Source organism: Plectropomus leopardus, chromosome 2 (genome assembly GCF_026936395.1).
Source record: "Plectropomus leopardus strain MGB_pleo_1.0 chromosome 2, ASM2693639v1, whole genome shotgun sequence".
In the NCBI taxonomy this organism is placed as follows: domain Eukaryota; kingdom Metazoa; phylum Chordata; class Actinopteri; order Perciformes; family Serranidae; genus Plectropomus; species Plectropomus leopardus.
In genome coordinates this window covers 33295529-33312684 of record NC_142177.1, presented here as the reverse complement: position 1 = coordinate 33312684, position 17156 = coordinate 33295529, and the positions used below count along the sequence as shown (strand labels likewise).

The 17156-nt window shown below is 36.1% G+C and overlaps 2 protein-coding genes across 3 annotated transcripts in view; both read right to left on the bottom strand.

The window, feature by feature from the left end:
- The window catches only part of ora1 (olfactory receptor class A related 1), a 261847-nt gene extending 246565 nt beyond the window's left edge, over positions 1-15282 (bottom strand). The window contains exon 1 of the mRNA XM_042509176.2: positions 14983-15282. The gene's annotated coding sequence lies outside the window, so the exon portion shown is untranslated. The remainder of the gene's footprint in view (positions 1-14982) is intronic.
- On the bottom strand, positions 842-13544 carry LOC121959642 (complement decay-accelerating factor transmembrane isoform). Of its 2 annotated transcripts, XM_042509092.2 has the most exons (13): positions 13330-13544; positions 11846-12031; positions 10164-10263; positions 9576-9646; positions 8454-8636; positions 5965-6045; positions 5326-5424; positions 5052-5126; positions 3131-3169; positions 3009-3050; positions 2872-2923; positions 1967-2042; positions 842-1153 (listed from the first exon to the last, which is right to left on the bottom strand). In XM_042509092.2, exons 1-12 carry the CDS (start codon positions 13409-13411, stop codon positions 1985-1987), a joined length of 1068 nt encoding a protein of 355 aa, XP_042365026.2. In that variant the 5' UTR covers positions 13412-13544; the 3' UTR covers positions 842-1153; positions 1967-1984. The 2 variants fall into 2 exon arrangements, with proteins under 2 accessions (XP_042365026.2, XP_042365036.2); XM_042509102.2 differs by lacking the exon at positions 1967-2042.
- Positions 15283-17156: the final 1874 nt, after the last annotated feature.

Here is a 17156-nt window from a genome sequence, read left to right as displayed (position 1 = left end):
CTACAACAGACCAGGGCACAATGAAACAGTGAAACCACATTTTTTTATTAAGGGGCTTTTCTCTGTGCTGGTCCACACCCCTGCCAGGATAACAGCTTGGTCCTTCACTGCTGCCATGGCCATGAATGCAACCATTGAGCGTTTCCTTTAAGACACAAAAACTGCTTCTTTGTGAAAAAAATAATGTTACTTTGTAAAATGTGAACTAATGTCTTCAATATGAGTTTCAATATTGTTTTTGAATAGAAGCTTTTCACATTTTAAATAATATTGCAATGCTTTGCAATGCAGCACAAAAATGAATTGGATCTGATATTTTCTTTGTAAAATATTTTTTCAGACATGAAGATATGGTTTGATATGAAACAGTTTTTTGGCTGCATTAGTAACAAAAGCACTCTTCACAAATCACAAAAATGTTAACAAGCTTTTACATGTTTCTGCTCCATTGACACAATGAGCCTATTCATCCAGTTACACATTCCAGGTCAAAAAACATTTTGACCACTTTCCTGAGCATTTCCTCTCACACCTAATGTGGTATTACATGGTTTATAGGTGCTCTATTGGATTCTTTTCTCATGAAAGGTTTCCCATTCTTTTGTACAGCAAAAAACACAATAGACAATGAAAAAACAAAGTCGGGGGGCGAAGAATGCAGCTGATTGTATCTTTATCAATCGCCATTTCTGTCTGCAAACTAAAGTAACCACATTGTGTGCCTTCTTGAATCACCTTTTCATGAGCCCTCTCCTAACAAAACAGCACATCAATAAACTTCTGGCCTGCAGATTTCGCATTAACTCCAAACTAAAATGATGTATTTCATAACACATGGAGGCACTGTTAAAGAGTTTATTCCAGTTTATAACATAAATAAAGTACAAAATAACAATACTATAGTGGCATGAAATATTTACAATTGTTAAAACAATATGGCAATAAAAAAAAAATTACAAAAAGTGCTTACCATCAGTTGATGTTGAATTAAATTAAGATACTTTTTACAGATTTGATTATTTGCCATTTGAAGTGCAATAAAATTAAAGTGAGTTATCTTTTTTCCCCATTGACTCAGAGAGACTGCTACAGATTTTTGGCCCGTCCCTCCTCGGTCACAGATGCTCCTTAATAGACAATTCCATTTGCAGAGCTGGAGTTGACGAGAAATAAACAGAGAACTGTTTAGTTTGAGCTTCATTCACACAGGGGTGCAAAAAAATGAAAACGGCATATCATTCAAGCTTTTTTTGGGTTTCATGTGCTCTAATTAGTCCATTTTCCAACTTAAAACTGAATGTTAGCAAGAAAACAAGAAAACCATTCATCAAAATGGTTTTAGAATATTTTGGTTGTTTTAAGGCTATAGAGTGCTCCAGGGATAACGTTTTTCTGTAGGCCCATGTGGAAGTTAGCATCATCCTGATGCCCTTATTGAAAAGCCAACAGGATTTTTCCAATGGATTTTGGATTGTTGCAGAAAATAAGATCTGTGGCAAATAAACATTTAAGATACTTACATATTTTGTTCAGCAACATAATCTTCACAAATGAACACCACATCAATGATTTTGGAGGGATAAACAGAAGTTATGCTAATTCCAATAATAAAGCTAAAGTTGGGCTATAAACAGTCACATGACTTAATCTCGCCACCACAACAAGGCTTTAAAGCTGTGTCTGGCGTGATGACACTCTGCAGTCTATTTCGTCACTTGTTAGCAACCACCTTTTAAAAGACACACAAAAGCCTCAAAATTCAGAAGTGGTGTATTTACTGATGTATTTTATGTCTTAGAACAAAACATGGAAGTCTCTTAAGCTTGTGTTAACCAGTCCTTATTTTAGGCATATAGGCAGCCAGAAGTGAAAATATGCTAACTCATTTCCATGTTTTAGGACTCAATTCTGGGGCACTCTACAGCACTTAATTAATAACAGTAAATACAAATGAATTGAAAGGTACCTCGGTCAGGCAGGCAATCTAAAGATTTTGGAACTGTAATAACTCCGGCTTCAGGTCTTCTCTGGTGTCATATGAGCTATGGTGTCATCAAATAAGGATGTCAGAATTGTTGAGTTTTTATGTTAATTTAATTTAACGTTAAATTTATTAGTTCACCAAACAGTGTTTTATTGCATACTTAATTAGTATTCTGAAATGTTAGTGTTAGTCATTGCAACTTTGAGACAATAACGATAGTTTTTTTGAAAAAAAAAGCTTTGATTTTGACATAATGCAAAATATTAAGGCATGCATGTGATTATATGAGAGATTCATGTTTAAGGAAAGTTTTTCTGTCTGAGCTGGTTTGATTTATCAAAGTGAATTCCACAATATGACTATAAAGTTGATTTTTTTCTAGTAAAAAGCTGTGCCTCAGTCTAGGGATATTTTTTTATTATCAAATTTAGGTCACATGACTGCTTAATAAAAAGGTTGCAAAATATCAAAGCATGTTTCCTCTCCATTTTACTAAAGTAAATTATTAAAGACATCCTGATTCATTCCAACCTGAGGGGAATGTTTTTTTCCTGATACTGATTTCTATGTCACAGCTGGTTATATTAAAGGATTTCCTGTTGACTTCCCTCATTCTTCAACACAAGTCCGGAAACACAGACATCTAAGATTTCCTTAAACAGTTCAGAAAGTAAAAGAATCTGAACTTGCTGCTGTGTTGGCTCATTAAAAGTTACTGCATATCACTTTCCTGCATACAGCACAGAAATGTCCTTATACTGACCTGTGCATTATGTGTAAATCTCATGAGTGAAAAGAGCAGGCAATGCAAAGAGAAGAAGTAACATAAGGATAAAAAACATAATCAAGTATGAGTCATGCATTAAGTGTAAAACAGTGGATCTTACCCCTTTCTCTTCAGAAGAAACATGTGTAAAATCAGAGCAGATATACACACAGCTGTAAATAAAAAAATACGTTTTGTATTTCAACTACAAAATTAGCAAAAAGTGTGAAAAACGAAAACACAAAAATTGTACATTACCTAATGACACGCATATCACACTGACTATAACTGGCAAATATCCTGAAAGACACAAGCAAAGTTAAATGCACAGCATGAAAATATTTCCATGATCATGATAGTACCGGGGCGCAGTAACTTACCAGTATCCTTGTTAGTATCTACAGTCCCATCATGCATGTCTGCAAGTATAAAACAGAATCATTAGCATGCAAACATCATTAATATACAACAGCAGTGAATCAGGCTACAACACAAACTTTATAAACACACATGGAAGTCTGTTACAAACTGAGTATCTCATTTACTGATTTAAAGCCACTAAAGTTTTTAGATGATCCTTTCAAATGATTTTGCTGATATATGTTTTTGTTTGTAGAAAAGGTTTTGTAGCTTTCAGCTCATTTATCTCAGTGCCTCCATGTCCGATCAGTGAGGTGGAAAATGAAGTCCATAATCATTGATATATTAACTGGCACAGTGACTGAGGGAGGGAGACAAGTCTGTGAAAATTAAATGACATTTATCCTCAGTCAGTAAATTAAAACCATTGTTTTACACATAGCAAACAATGATAATTATGAGGCAAATTTAAACAGTTAAAGGAATCATTTGAACTTTGGGGAGAGTTAAATGAGAAGTTTGATAGCCGTAGCGGTGTTTAAAACTGTAACCAACAACATGTTAGCTTATCTGAGTGTAGCTTAAAGACTGGAACCATGGGGAAACAGCCAGCCCCCTACCAGCACCTTCAAAACTCAGTAATTAACATCTTGTTTGTTTAAGAAAAACACAATTTCCCACTCATTGGGGGTTATGTGCTGGATTATATCTTGGCTGTGAGAAGCAGCTTCCTGGAGTCTTTGCTGGTTGCCTGGCAACTGCTCAGAGCCAAAAAGTAGCCCAGCACATTACCTGCAAATAAAATGGTGAATTGCTGGTATTCGTTTCAGTTCATCCCCTGTAAGTGTCTGCCAAAAAAGTGAATAAGCTAATTCCAAAATGTCAAATTATTCTTTAATGTTAAACTTGTTAGTTCAAGAATTTCAAGAAATGTCTGGGACCAAATAACTTATACCCCCTTTTTTTTCACCAAAATTAGCACATGTATGTAGGTTTTTTTGAACACAGGAAACCCATAAAGAAGAGTCAATAGATTTCTTTCCCATTTCCAGTAGACTGGAGCTATGTACACAGCTTTGCAGCAGGCCAGTATGCCTTCTGTTTTTGTGGGGGGTTTTGAGGGTTTTTTTTCCCCCACACAAACGGACCGGAAAACAGGGTTAAAAATGAAGTGGTGGCTTCTTCTTTTGTATAACTCTTTTCAGTCGCAATTAAATTTTGTGCAGACTAATTTGGAATGGTGTTTGAGTGTTACTTGGGAGGAGATGGACAGTATTTTGTCTCAGCGCCATTACATCTCCCCAGTAAAGGGGCTAAAACAAGCATGTTCAACAATGTTGTCTTACCATCAATGCCAATAGGAGCCGGAGCCGATAAATACTCGTGACTAAGGTGTGAATGCTGATTTTAAACCTTCCCATTACATACAAACCCCAGATTATAGCGGGTGTTAGTGTTTGGGGTTTTTGTGCAGTGGGAAAGGGGCTTAAGATTCCCATTCAGTGAGCTGTGAGCACAGCTGACCTGTCTGATGGTTTTGGGTCAGCTGACCACACTGATTGAGACATTCATCCTCTTTGTAAATGTAAATTTTACCATTGTAACAAAGTACTACGTCTTATGTTATGTTTGACTTACAGATCCTGTTTAGTTGCCATAAACTATATATATATATATATATATATATATATATATATATGTATATATATATATATCCGTAACAATTAAACTTTCTACCCTCCACTGTAACAACCAGGTAATTTAACTGAAATAACAAACCAAGCAGACATAAAAACACACATTTAAGAAGTCTACAGTTGTCTAAATTTTGGAGGTACATTATAATCAAACTTCAGTCCTCTGAGGATTGCTTGCTCATGAAAGGCACAGTACAAATCCAACATTCAAACTTGACAGCTCTTTCATTAAATTGTTCAATACCTTGAAATGGAGACGTCACCGATGCTACACTGGTTGTAGCAGCTTCACCCTCAGCTGTCAAAATTTCTCTGCCACCTTTGAACACAGCAATCACAGTGATTCTTAGTTCTTTTCAAGCTTTGACAGGATAAAAGTGATTTGTCAAGCTGTGAAGCAATTTCTGAGAGGCATGATGCATGCACATAATCCATTCATCCTGCCAAGTGCTGTGGCTAAAAGGTTTTCAGCTTAATTGCATGCCAATGCGCTTGTTTGGAGACATTTTTTCCTGTACCTTGAAGTGAAGGTGAAACAGTTGGTGTTGAACTGGATGCTAGAGATGTATCTCTGTGAGCTGTAGATGTGGCAGATGGATCTGTAAAGGTGTACACTTCTGTGGAAAATAATAATTGTTGTCAAAATGTTTTTTCTACGTTACCTTACCTCTACCTCTACCTCTACCTCTACCTCTACCTGGGATTGTTCACCCCCAAATTAAAAAATACACCTCTTACCTGTGGCGCTATTTATTAATCAAGATTGTTTTGGTGTAAGATTCCAAGTGTTGGAGATATCAGACGTAGAGATGTCTGCCTTCTCTCATGTACAATTAAAGTACATGGCACTCGGCTGTTGGGTTTTACAAATGTTTTTTTTGTTGTTTTTGTTTTTTTTTGGCGCTTGGAGCACTACAAGCCAGCTGCCATCCAGCTTCACAGAATTTTAAAGAAGGCAGACATCTCTATGGCCTATCTCCAACACTCGACAACTCACACCAAAACAATCTCAGACTGATATGCAGTTGAAAGGGAAAATGTGCTTTTTTGATTTAGGGTGAACTGTCCCTTTAATATACTGGATTTCTTGTAGGGATGGAAATAGAGTGAAAATGCTTGAACATGTATCAAATATTGTCTTTTATATATTTCTATACCTTGTGCTGGAGGTGTCGATGTTGATGATATCGATGTTGATGATATCATGTTTGTTGTAAATGTAGCTTCTGTAATCACACCTATAAATGAAAAAACTACTAAATTTATCTGTGGTTAAAATTGTTCCTCAGCCATTCATCATTCAGATTGGTAGTAGAGCATGCATATACTGTAAATCTCTGTGTACATGCAGAATGTGCAATGCCTACAAATGATAGTCATGCAACACTAACATGCTTCTTGTTGTACTTCTTGTGCTTTGCAATGCTTAACCAGCCTCTAATAGAAAACTGTATTCAATGTTGTGTTATGTCTTGGACAAAGACCAACTCCTTCAAGAAACTTTGCTCTTTAGTCAATACTCTTAAGCAGTTATGAAGAGTTCGGGTGTGGCAGTTGGTAAACACCCAACTTGGAGATAGCACAGACATGAATGGTGACTAGAATAATGTTGTAAAGCTTGAATACTGCTTCAGACCGTGAAAGAGTTATGATAACGGGGTCCAGGGAGAGTGTCTGAGTAAAGATGTTTAAAATGGAAAGCAGTGTGTTAAATGCCGAGTGTCGTCAGAGACACCATGGCAACACCGACAGTGAGTGTGCTGTACTTAATTGAATACAGTATATTATAGATAAAAACATTTGGGGACTTGAAAGTACACTGCAAACTGGCAACTGATCTTGCAAGCCTGTTTATGCCTCTTGAGGACTAGAAAGTTATGACCCCGCCTGTGGTTTCACATGATTTAGCCTATTAACTGTACAAGTCATACACACATTACACGACAACATGTCAAGGCATTACAGAGGTTTTCTAACTGATTTATGACATTCCAGGCAGCAACCGTTTTAAGCAGAGCTTTGAAACTTGCTTAAAGCAACAGTTCACCCCAAATTTAAAAAAAAGCATATTTTTCTTCTGACCTGCACTAGTATTTATCAGTTTAGATTGTTTTGTGTAAGTTACCAAGTGTTGAAAATATCAGCTGTAGAGATATCTGCTTTCTCTTCAAAATAATGGAACAAGATGTCACTCAGGTTGTGGTGCCAAAAGTTCCAAAAGATATGTTTGAAAAACTCAACAGCTTTGTGTGTTTCCAGAGATCAATACCCAGTGACTGAAGATAACCCAGACACCTTCTTCAGTGACTGAAGATAACCCAGACACCTTCTTGTGAGCAGTTTCATATGAGAACTATTTTCTTTCTATCAAACTACACCCGCCAACCGTATCACCACGCACAAGGAAGTGTGCAACCACTGCTGGCTAACACCTCAGCCAAAGAGGATGTCATTAATGTTGACAACCTGAGTTGTCACGAGCACAGACCTTTCCCATGAGTAGATGCATGCTTCCTTCTGCGCAGTGATACTGATGGCGGTTGTAGTTTGGTAGAAAGAAAATAGTCCCTACATGAATCTGCTCACAAAAAGGTCAGTGGATTATTTTGATAAATTGGGTCATAATTTTCAGAAAAAGACACTGTTGCCGAGTGATTCAAATTGTAGTTCCATTATATTTCAGAGAAGGCAGACATCTCTATAGCCGATATCTTCAACACTCGGTTACTCACAGCCAAACAATCTAGATTGATAAATAGCCCATCAGGTATTTTGAGACAACTATCGTTTCCCACAGAACCTTCCAATTCTACAGATTCATCTGCCCCACCCACAGTTCACAGAGATAAATCTGTCACAACAAGTGCAAGTTAAGCAAGTTTCAAAGCCCTCGTTGTTGATTTTCACACTGTGGTGAAGTATATTTAAAACGGTGGCTGCCTCGAATATAATAAATCAGTCGAAAAACCTCTGTTATGCTTGGACCTGTCGTGTAATGTGTGAATGATTTGACTTTAAAACATGTAAAACCACAGTCGTGGTCGTAACTTTGCATGTACTTTTGATTTTAGGGTGAATTGTCCCTTTGAGACTTGGCTTGTCAGGCCATTAACAACACTCAGCCATCTGAGACTTGAGAGTGAACTGCAAGGTTTTAATCTCAGAAATGTCTAAATTCACATTATAATTTTTTTGTTAGCAAGTTGTTCTTGGTTTCATCTCTCAGACAATGTCTTTAAGCTGGTGAATGAAATGCTTTTCAGTCTCAAACTCACATATTCTGTAGTTCTGAATGTCCTCAAAACACACAAACCTGGGAACAGTTTTCTCACATCTTCATCATATAGTTAACGTAACAAAAAATAAAAAGTCACACATTTTCCGTGTGACTGTTTACATCTCAAATCAGTGCCTGCAAGCTGACTTTCATATTGCAAAGACATGAATTATATCTACAAACTTACTGTTAATGGTGTGTTAATGGTCTGCAGTAATGTAAAGAGGATTTGTAATTAATGGGTTAAAACATCCAAAACTATCTCTGGGTCCTGAGACAATTTATACAACACTTGTTAAGCATGAAGCTTTGTCCTTCTCATTAGCGTAAACAGTACATAAGTCAAACACATTGATGGAGCATGCTTACCTTTGCATTCAGGAGGCTGAGAGTCGTATAAACCAGTTTCGCTGCACATAATGGTATCTTTCCCAATAAGGGTGTATCCATCGTCACAGATGTACTGTATGGTTTCTCCATATTTTGGTTCATCTTGAGAATCCCATGTGCTTCTGCCATTGGTCACTTTCCCAGGTATGTCGCATGTTACAACTGAGATATGAGACAAACAGGGTTAACAAACAACACAGTTTAGAATAAAAACAAACAATAATCCACCAGAAATTCCCAGTATAGCTTGAATGCCTGGAAAGAAAGCTTTAATTAAACAGATACAACAAAAACATAACAGATATATGCAAGAAATGTGCAGAAACCAGAGGAACATTAAAATGAACAATATTTGGTGGGAAGAAGTAAGAGATTTGCCTTAGGCTTATATCCAGGGAAACTATATTATTGTAAAAGTTAATTAGCATTTATAGACCTCAACTTGCTTTACACCAAAAATGTGCTGCAAGTTTAAGGAAAAACTCTTACAGACCACAAACTACCCAATAGATAAGACAGCTGTTATTAAGCCTTCCATTAGAAATCATAACTTTAATAGTAAAGGCTTATTTGGAATACATGGATGCCCTTCACACATTATGTCGAGGATACAGATTATCAGATTATCAAGTAAATCATTTTGCATAGATTACCAGTTATTAACACAGAATGAGAACTCTTTTTTTTTCTTTCTCTCTCTTTGTTCTGTATCAGCAATTTAATGTTATGTATGATATGAATGTAAAAGGCTGTATTTTATGACACTGAAAATTAAATACTTACATAAAAAATTGTGGTAAAAAAAAAGAAAATTTTATTTTAAAAAATCCATAATGTTGTCATAAACTGTGTTACTTGCTGACTGGCATAGATAACATAAAAAAATTGGAGAGAGAGGAAGAAGATCTAAACTAAAGGAGGAAAAACAAAACCAAAGCTGCATAAGCCACACATCAAAATGATAAGTATATGATATGATAAAATATAAGAGGAAAGAAACAGTCTTTTGAAAAAGAAAAAAACGCTTTTGTTGTGAGAATGTACCAAAATCTTGTTTTACTGCTTCTTGTTGTGGCTTTATGAAATCCAAAAGACACTTACTTTCACACGTGGATCTTCCACTCCACCCTGTCGCAAAGCACCGTTTGTAGCTTACTCCAGCGATCCGGTAACTGTAGAAAGATAGAGGAAAATAAAGCAGGAGGAACTGATATTATAGAGCCCTGGCTTTGTAAAGGTGATTTTAATTCTGAAACTACATTCTTACAGAGTTTCATTGAGAAGTATGTATAAACAACTTGAATCCCAAAGTTAGGAACAGGAGAGCCAAGTTTCTAATCAGTGAAACCGTAACGAAACACTTTCTGGCAACAGCTTTATTTGTCTTTCAAGATGATTTTGTTTTCTTTAGAGATTGTTTCCATTAGCAAATCCACCTTGACTTCAGTCTTTGGGTCTATTTGCCAGCAGCACTTTCTGCTTAACAACTGTTGGCAGTACAGCAAAAAGAGATACTTTGTACGTATGTAAATGAACATGACTGTCTACTGAAGGCACCCTTTGTGTTGTCACTGGAGCTGCTCCATGCCGACGCTTGTTTCTCTAAATTCATAAAGACATGACTATTTATTTTCAGTTGAAGTTCAACAAGAGAGCCATTAGATGGTTCATTTATACACTTATACTCACCCTTTAGCACAAATTACTTTTATTGAATCACCAAACAGGGTACCGGCGCTGATGTTAAAGCTCATATGCGGCTGAGGATTAGGGCGACCGCAGTCCTTCCCTGTAACATAAATACAAACAACACAACATTGCTGCTGGACTCTTAACTCAGGACATTAACCCCAAAATGACAGAGTGTTTGTCAACAATAGAAGGCTGTGTTTGATGTCGGCAGAGTTAGAATTAAAGGAACAGCACATGAGATTTAGGGGGATTTAGTAGCATCTAGCGGTGAGGACTGCAGATTTAAAATCAGATGAAACTTCTTCCAGTTAGAGTTATTTCAGTGCTCATTGTTTAGGAGCAAGATTTTCTGCAGAGGTATCTGCCTCATAAAAACAAACACACCTGGCGATTTAAAATGGTACAACACTGAATAAAGCAGTTTTTTGTTAAAAAAAAAAAAAGTTAGCAATACTGCTCATTGAGGAGGGGCTGCTAACCAAAAATGTAAAAATATGAGCGACCCCATTTAGAGCCAGTGTTTAGTTTGTCTGTAGGAACACAGTGTTGCAACATAGCGATCTCTGTGGGCGAGAACCAACCTCCCAGGAAGAGCACCTGGCTTTGAGGCCAATTTTAAATAGCAGCCAAAAATGAAATTACACCACCAAGGTCCCTCACATGATGCCATGGGGCCCAGAAAGACTTTTTTGGACTGACATTGTGAAAAAGACCACGGGTCGACAGATTATCGGCCTGGCCGATTATTGGAACCGATACTTGGCGTTTTGCCAAGTATTTGTGTCAGTATTTTATTTTAATGATTGACAATAAAACTAATTAATTTTAAAAAGCAAAGAAAGTGGCAGCATGGGAGGAACTTTTACTATGTAAAACCTCAGGGAGCTATTTTTTTTAATTCATTTTTTAATTTAAATTTTCACACAACTTTTCAAAAAAAAAAAGTTGCTGTGAACATTCTGTATATGATGTTGAACATTTCAGTTTTGATTAAACATTTGCTAAAGGCATTTAAACAAAGTTTTGTGATGGACTTTGTGATATTCCAAATTCTAAACACTGACAGAAAGATATTAATTTTTATTGTAAAAGCATATAGGTTCCAAATATTGGTTAGTGATCATGTTAATAATAATAACTGGTATTGGCCCTGAAAAAACAATATCAGTTGACCCCTAAAGGAGACGTCTAAAAACAGTGGATACATTTTTGTGAACGTAATAAACTGCGAAACTAATCATTTCGCGATCACAATTTAATCTATTCAGTTTGATAACATTTGGAAAGTCTACAAGAGCTGCAAGGTTAAATTATCTGATTGCTATTCAAGCTGGCAGGGCGCCATACCAGAATTTACACGCTCTGGCGCACTCTGCTATGCTCAGCCGCTGGAAGTCTCTAATACGCATGCTCTATGGGCCCCATAACACAGAGGATCCGGGAACTTTCATACTGCAGTAAAAGAGCATTTTTTGTTTTATCACACGGAAATAGAGCATTTTTTTCTTCATCTATGAACGGGCCCCCACTTCCATGCTGTATCCAGGTTTTCTTAGGACATCTATGATGAGAACCTGTTCCCTGTGTAGATATACAAGGCTGATTGATTATATTCCATTTCTGTCAACATATCCCCCTAAATCCTACACACTGCAACCTTAAAAGTCGACTGGACTCACTTTTGCAGATGAGGTCTGGTTCAGTCCACTTGTCATCAACACAGGTTATGACCCCAGAGCCACTGTCTTTAGTATACCCATTGGTACACTCCAGCGTGACGTCAGAACCCTCCAGAAAATCGTTCATTAGAAGTGCGTCGTTGGTTAAGACAGTATTTTCCCCTCCCTGTGGTTTAGGACAGTCAGCTGGAGGAAGAAGAGAGAGGAAACTTAAAGTCATCAAGTCTGCAGTTATACATGTAAATTAAGTTTTCAATGAGTGGACTTTGGTCCAAGAGGTTCTCTATACATAACCTCCCAATCTGAGTTTTCTTAATAACGGATCTAAAAAGCATTATTTTTAAACAAATAATAAAAACATAAGTAACAACTAATAAAGCCTTTATAAAGGACAGCTCATTGTAAAAGGATAGGCAACTGCAAAAGAGCACGTAGCTTCTCTTCCAAAAAGACATCAGTGGTCTGTCTGAAACATTTCTAAAATATTCAGAGGAGTGCGCTTTATATGATTTATCTCGTCTTGACAGTTCGTCTTACAAAAGCAGTGCTAGAATACTCCTACAGAGACAAGAGTGTAATGGTAGTCATCATTGAATTCACTATCTTGTATATGCAGTGGCTGGCCACTTTATTATTAGATACACAGCCATAACATCTAGTTCAATATGAATTCAGCAATATGATTATTACTGATGTCATAGCTAAAAGTAGTTTTGTACTGGACTACATTATACTTTCCCATTTAATATAACAACTAACTGTGGTTCTACTATGGTCCCAAACACATAAACATGCAATACCTGTAGATTCATCAACCAGTCAGTTTAATATATTTTGCTATTTTACTGTTTAATTATTATATTGTCCTGTGCTTTTTACTTTTACTGTGCTTGTTACTCTTACTGTTTTTTTTTTTTACTGTTTACTTGTCTTAGTTTCTCTGTGTTTTTACTGTTTACTTATTAAACAGATCTTTTTTTGTTTGGTTGGTTGGTTTTTACCTGTGCATACATATTATATTGGGGTTTTTTTTCATATACTGATGCTTCTTGTTTACACAACTCAAATTGCTGCAAATATTATGCAAACTTCATAAGGATTATCTTATGTAATTAAAACCCCTCTATGACAGTATCAATAAAAACTAAAAATTATAGGCACCATAAAATCTGCATATTGTGTATGCGTGTGCCTAATAAAGTTGCCACAGAGTGTATATTCATTTTTTTATGTTCTGTTTATACAGTGAAGTTACTGCAGACTTCTTTGATATATATATATTTATATATAAAATAAAAGTTTTTCAGTCAGCAATGGGATGATAATTCTACAAAAACTTAAATTTAAATAGGTGACATTTCTCATTCTGTGGAGTCGACAGAAAATACAGTCCTGGCTATTCTTGCTAGAAGTCTCATGTGACTTGGTACGCTGATAAATATTATCTCATTAAGCTGACCGCGAGGCTGTTATGTTTTACTGACCTGCTGCCTTCAGGACAAAGAGGTGCAGCAACAGCAAACACTTGACTCCGCGCTGTCCACAGGTGTCCACGGAAACGTCCATGTCGGGCTGCAGAAGGGGACTTAAAGATCCGGATTCTGTCTCTTTCAGTCTTCAGAGAGGTGGCGTAAAAGTTAAGAGACGCGAGTCGCTCCGCCGCCGGTGAACAGTAATCCTCCTCTGAACGCACAACTACTATCTATTTTATATGCGGTCAAGTTAACTTCACGAGCCAGAATGACAGGAAGTGGGGAAAATACCTTCACAATAAAAGCATATGCCCCTATGAAACATAGTACATCTACAGTATATATATATATATACACACACACACACATTGCTATTATCGTTGTTTTTAATGGTTCTGTCTCTATTTTTAAATAAACTATTATTGGATTGCTTGCTGAATGTTTTAAATGTCAGATATTGAAGATTACAGATATCTACCGTTACTCTAAAGCATTACTTGGGGGAGTTACTTAGTATATACATATATATATATATATATATATATATATATATATATATATATATATATATATATATATATATATATATATATATATATATATATATATATATATATATACACACACATACAGATAGATAGATAGGTATATTATTTGTCATTATACATATGTATCGTTCATATAATATGTTATGTGCATGTAGGATTTCGGAAAGCATGGCCACAAAAGAAATTCTGAGCAAGTGAAGAAGCAGGCCAAATACGCAAAAATAAAACCACCTAACCAAGCTGGAGTTATAAATGTATTTTCCTTGGGTTTCTCTGAGTGACTTGGGGGTGGGGGGTGACCCTCCCTCCATTATAAATAACAACATTTCACAGTTTCTGGCTATAATAGATGGTGTCACTGTTTGAAAACATACCTTTCAAACTTACTTGTGGCTTTTGGGGTTGGGAGAGCAAATCAGATAAATACAATATACAATAATTTTAAGTTGAATGTCCCTCCCCTAAGACAAATCTCCGGAATCATAACTTATACACATTATTTGAAGCGTTTCAAACACCCTACCCTCTCAAAAATAAGAAACAGTCCCTTAGTTGTGACATACCTGTAGCCTTTTATTCTTCAAACAATTTCTAAATTAACTTAAATACCTGGACAACATGTCGAGTTGGGGTTTTAATTGATCTAAAAAAAAAAGTCTTGGCTTTCACATTATCCTCTTTTTTTCGGTAAATTCAAAGACAAACACACTTGTGAAGCTAACAGCTAACACTTGTCAACCACAACAGTCACACTCAGCAGCTCTCACTGACACTATGTCCCTCTGAATTTATGAATAAAAGACTTAACATCGTAGTAACGAGGCAGACGAGGTCGTTTGATTTCGAAGAAACAAAGTCCTAGCTTTCAGGATGGAAGAAGCTCTTAAAACCCACCTGCACTAGCTTGAGCTGATTAGCATCCCGCTGGAAAAATATCGCTAAAGTTTTGTTTGGTGCGGACACACTACACATCGTTAGCTCGGTTAAATTCACCATAGTTTAATCGCTAAGTTTTGTTTCCAGACGAAAAGGACACCAAATCCAATTCAAATTTACCGGTGCTGCGGCACAGTAAACAAGGAAGCAAACGTTAAAATAAAATAATCGGTTGACTCACCTCCATTTAAAACGGTCCAAAAGCCCAAATATGTGTTCAGTCCTCGGTTATTAATATTCCTTTAGTCCGCAAGGCTCAAAAAATCAGTCAGAAGGGGTTTACATTAAAAATTAATCCAAGTTGTGGATATTACCAGGTGAAGTCCATTGCTAATTGTGTATGCTAATGTTATTATCGAGCAGCAGTTATTCGGACATTTCACTTCCTGTTGGGTACGCTTGTTTTTGTCACCTCGTTGGCCTCAAAATAAGTATCCCACAGGTTGTCTGTAGACATTACACTCCGGGACAGCCCAGTGAGTACAGCATGCGCTCCGAGTTTTGAAGGCCAACGTGCTTTGGTGTTGCGTATTTGTGGCCATCATACTGCCAACTTTGGCAGCGTTTTTCACAAAATCAAATGATTTTATATTTTACAAAATTTTATACAAAATTTTTTATATTGTATTGTGTTCAATCATAGACAAAAATACAGTCTATGTGTTTAATCCATGCAACTGCATTTAAACAAAGAAAGTTATACAGTTGGCCAATAAAACTAACAAAAAGCTCTAAACAATAGGGTATCATTTAGCAAGCAATAAAGACATCAACATAATGTCGTGTTTCAATGTAGTGCATGATTTCTGTTTTCAGTTTTTGCGTGTGTGGTATCATTTAAGTCCATTGTTAATGTAAATTTTTCCATATAGTAAAATTAAGATGTTCAAAATAAACTTTTTTTTGCAATCATTATCTTTCTTATCATAAAAAGTCTGTTCTTTCCAAGTGAATAACTAAACCAGTCAATGTCTTAAAATATTTTAAATCTATCCAAAACAATTTTATACACAGGTATTTGTAAAATAAGGAGACTTTGCCAGGGGTCAACAATTGCCCCTGCAAAGCTATTTTGAAACTCTAGGTTTGAAAATATAAAATAGAAGTCTGTCTGGTAATTGCCTCCTGCCCATTGGATAGCCCACTAGATCATCACGATCCTCCACTGCTTTGCTTTTAAAGTTTCCTCATGTGTCCCATAAAAATACTGATGAGTGTGCCTTCTGTTTTTTAGGCTCTAAATGGTGGAACGCACTGCCTCTGGATATTTTAATGGCAGTCTCTCTCAATATTTTCAAAAAGTAAATAAAATACCTGTCTTTTTTATCTGGATTTTGAATTTGGAGTAATGTTACAGACTTAATTCTAAGTTTTTGTCATTGGTTTTTACTGTATTTTATGCCTGTTGTTTATTTTCATTCTGTTTTATTTATTTTTTTCTATACACTTTCATTTATGTTTTTTTGTTTGCCTGTCTGTTTTTTGTTTTGTATGCTTTTTAAAAAATATTTGATTGTCTTGTTTTTGTAATTTTTTTTCTAGTCTTGCAAAACTTCAATTGTTTGTGTTTTCTTTTAAAAAGTGGCTATTTTATTTCAATTTTGCCAAGTAAAGCACTTTGGGCTGCATGTTTTTATGAAAGGTGCTTGGCCCATATGAATAAAGCTGAGCTAAGATTTTTGATTTTTCATCTTTTTGTTGATTTCTCATCTACCTCTGTGTGTCCTTCTGTTCTATTCAAAAAACAAATAACAAATGTCTTATTTTGAGAGGCACAACAGGAAGTTTTGCTTTTAAAATGCTTCATCTTGACTTTTAATAGCTGTCAGTGTCAGAATAGACAACAGGCACAGACCCACAGACAGAGGTCTCAGGGTGGACAAAAACCTGTAAATAAGAACAATGACATCTGAACAACTTAGTTAAAAAACATAATTGTTATTTTGGTGACCAGTAAAAGAACACAAGCTCCCGGTATGTCCACCAGTTAGAGCAGCAGCTCTGTAGTCCCTCCTCCTGTAAGAAGTGGGGACGTCTCCCCATGTGTTGAACAGGAATGAAGTGGAAATATTATGGGTGTGTCCTGGAAAAAAGGGGGTATTCCCTCCACGGGTCCTCCAAGAGGGAAAACCTCTATTCTATTCTATTCTATTCTATTCTATTCTATTCTACAGGCCTGTAAGTGTAAAGTCTCACTAATAAAACATGATAAATATGTAAAAAATACAATTTCAATCACGTTGTCTTGATAAATAATACTGCTAATGATAATCAGACAAATACGCAAGAAATACGTCAGCCATTGTGATAAAGAGGACTCGGATGTTTTTGTGGCAGTTTACCCAACATTAAAAA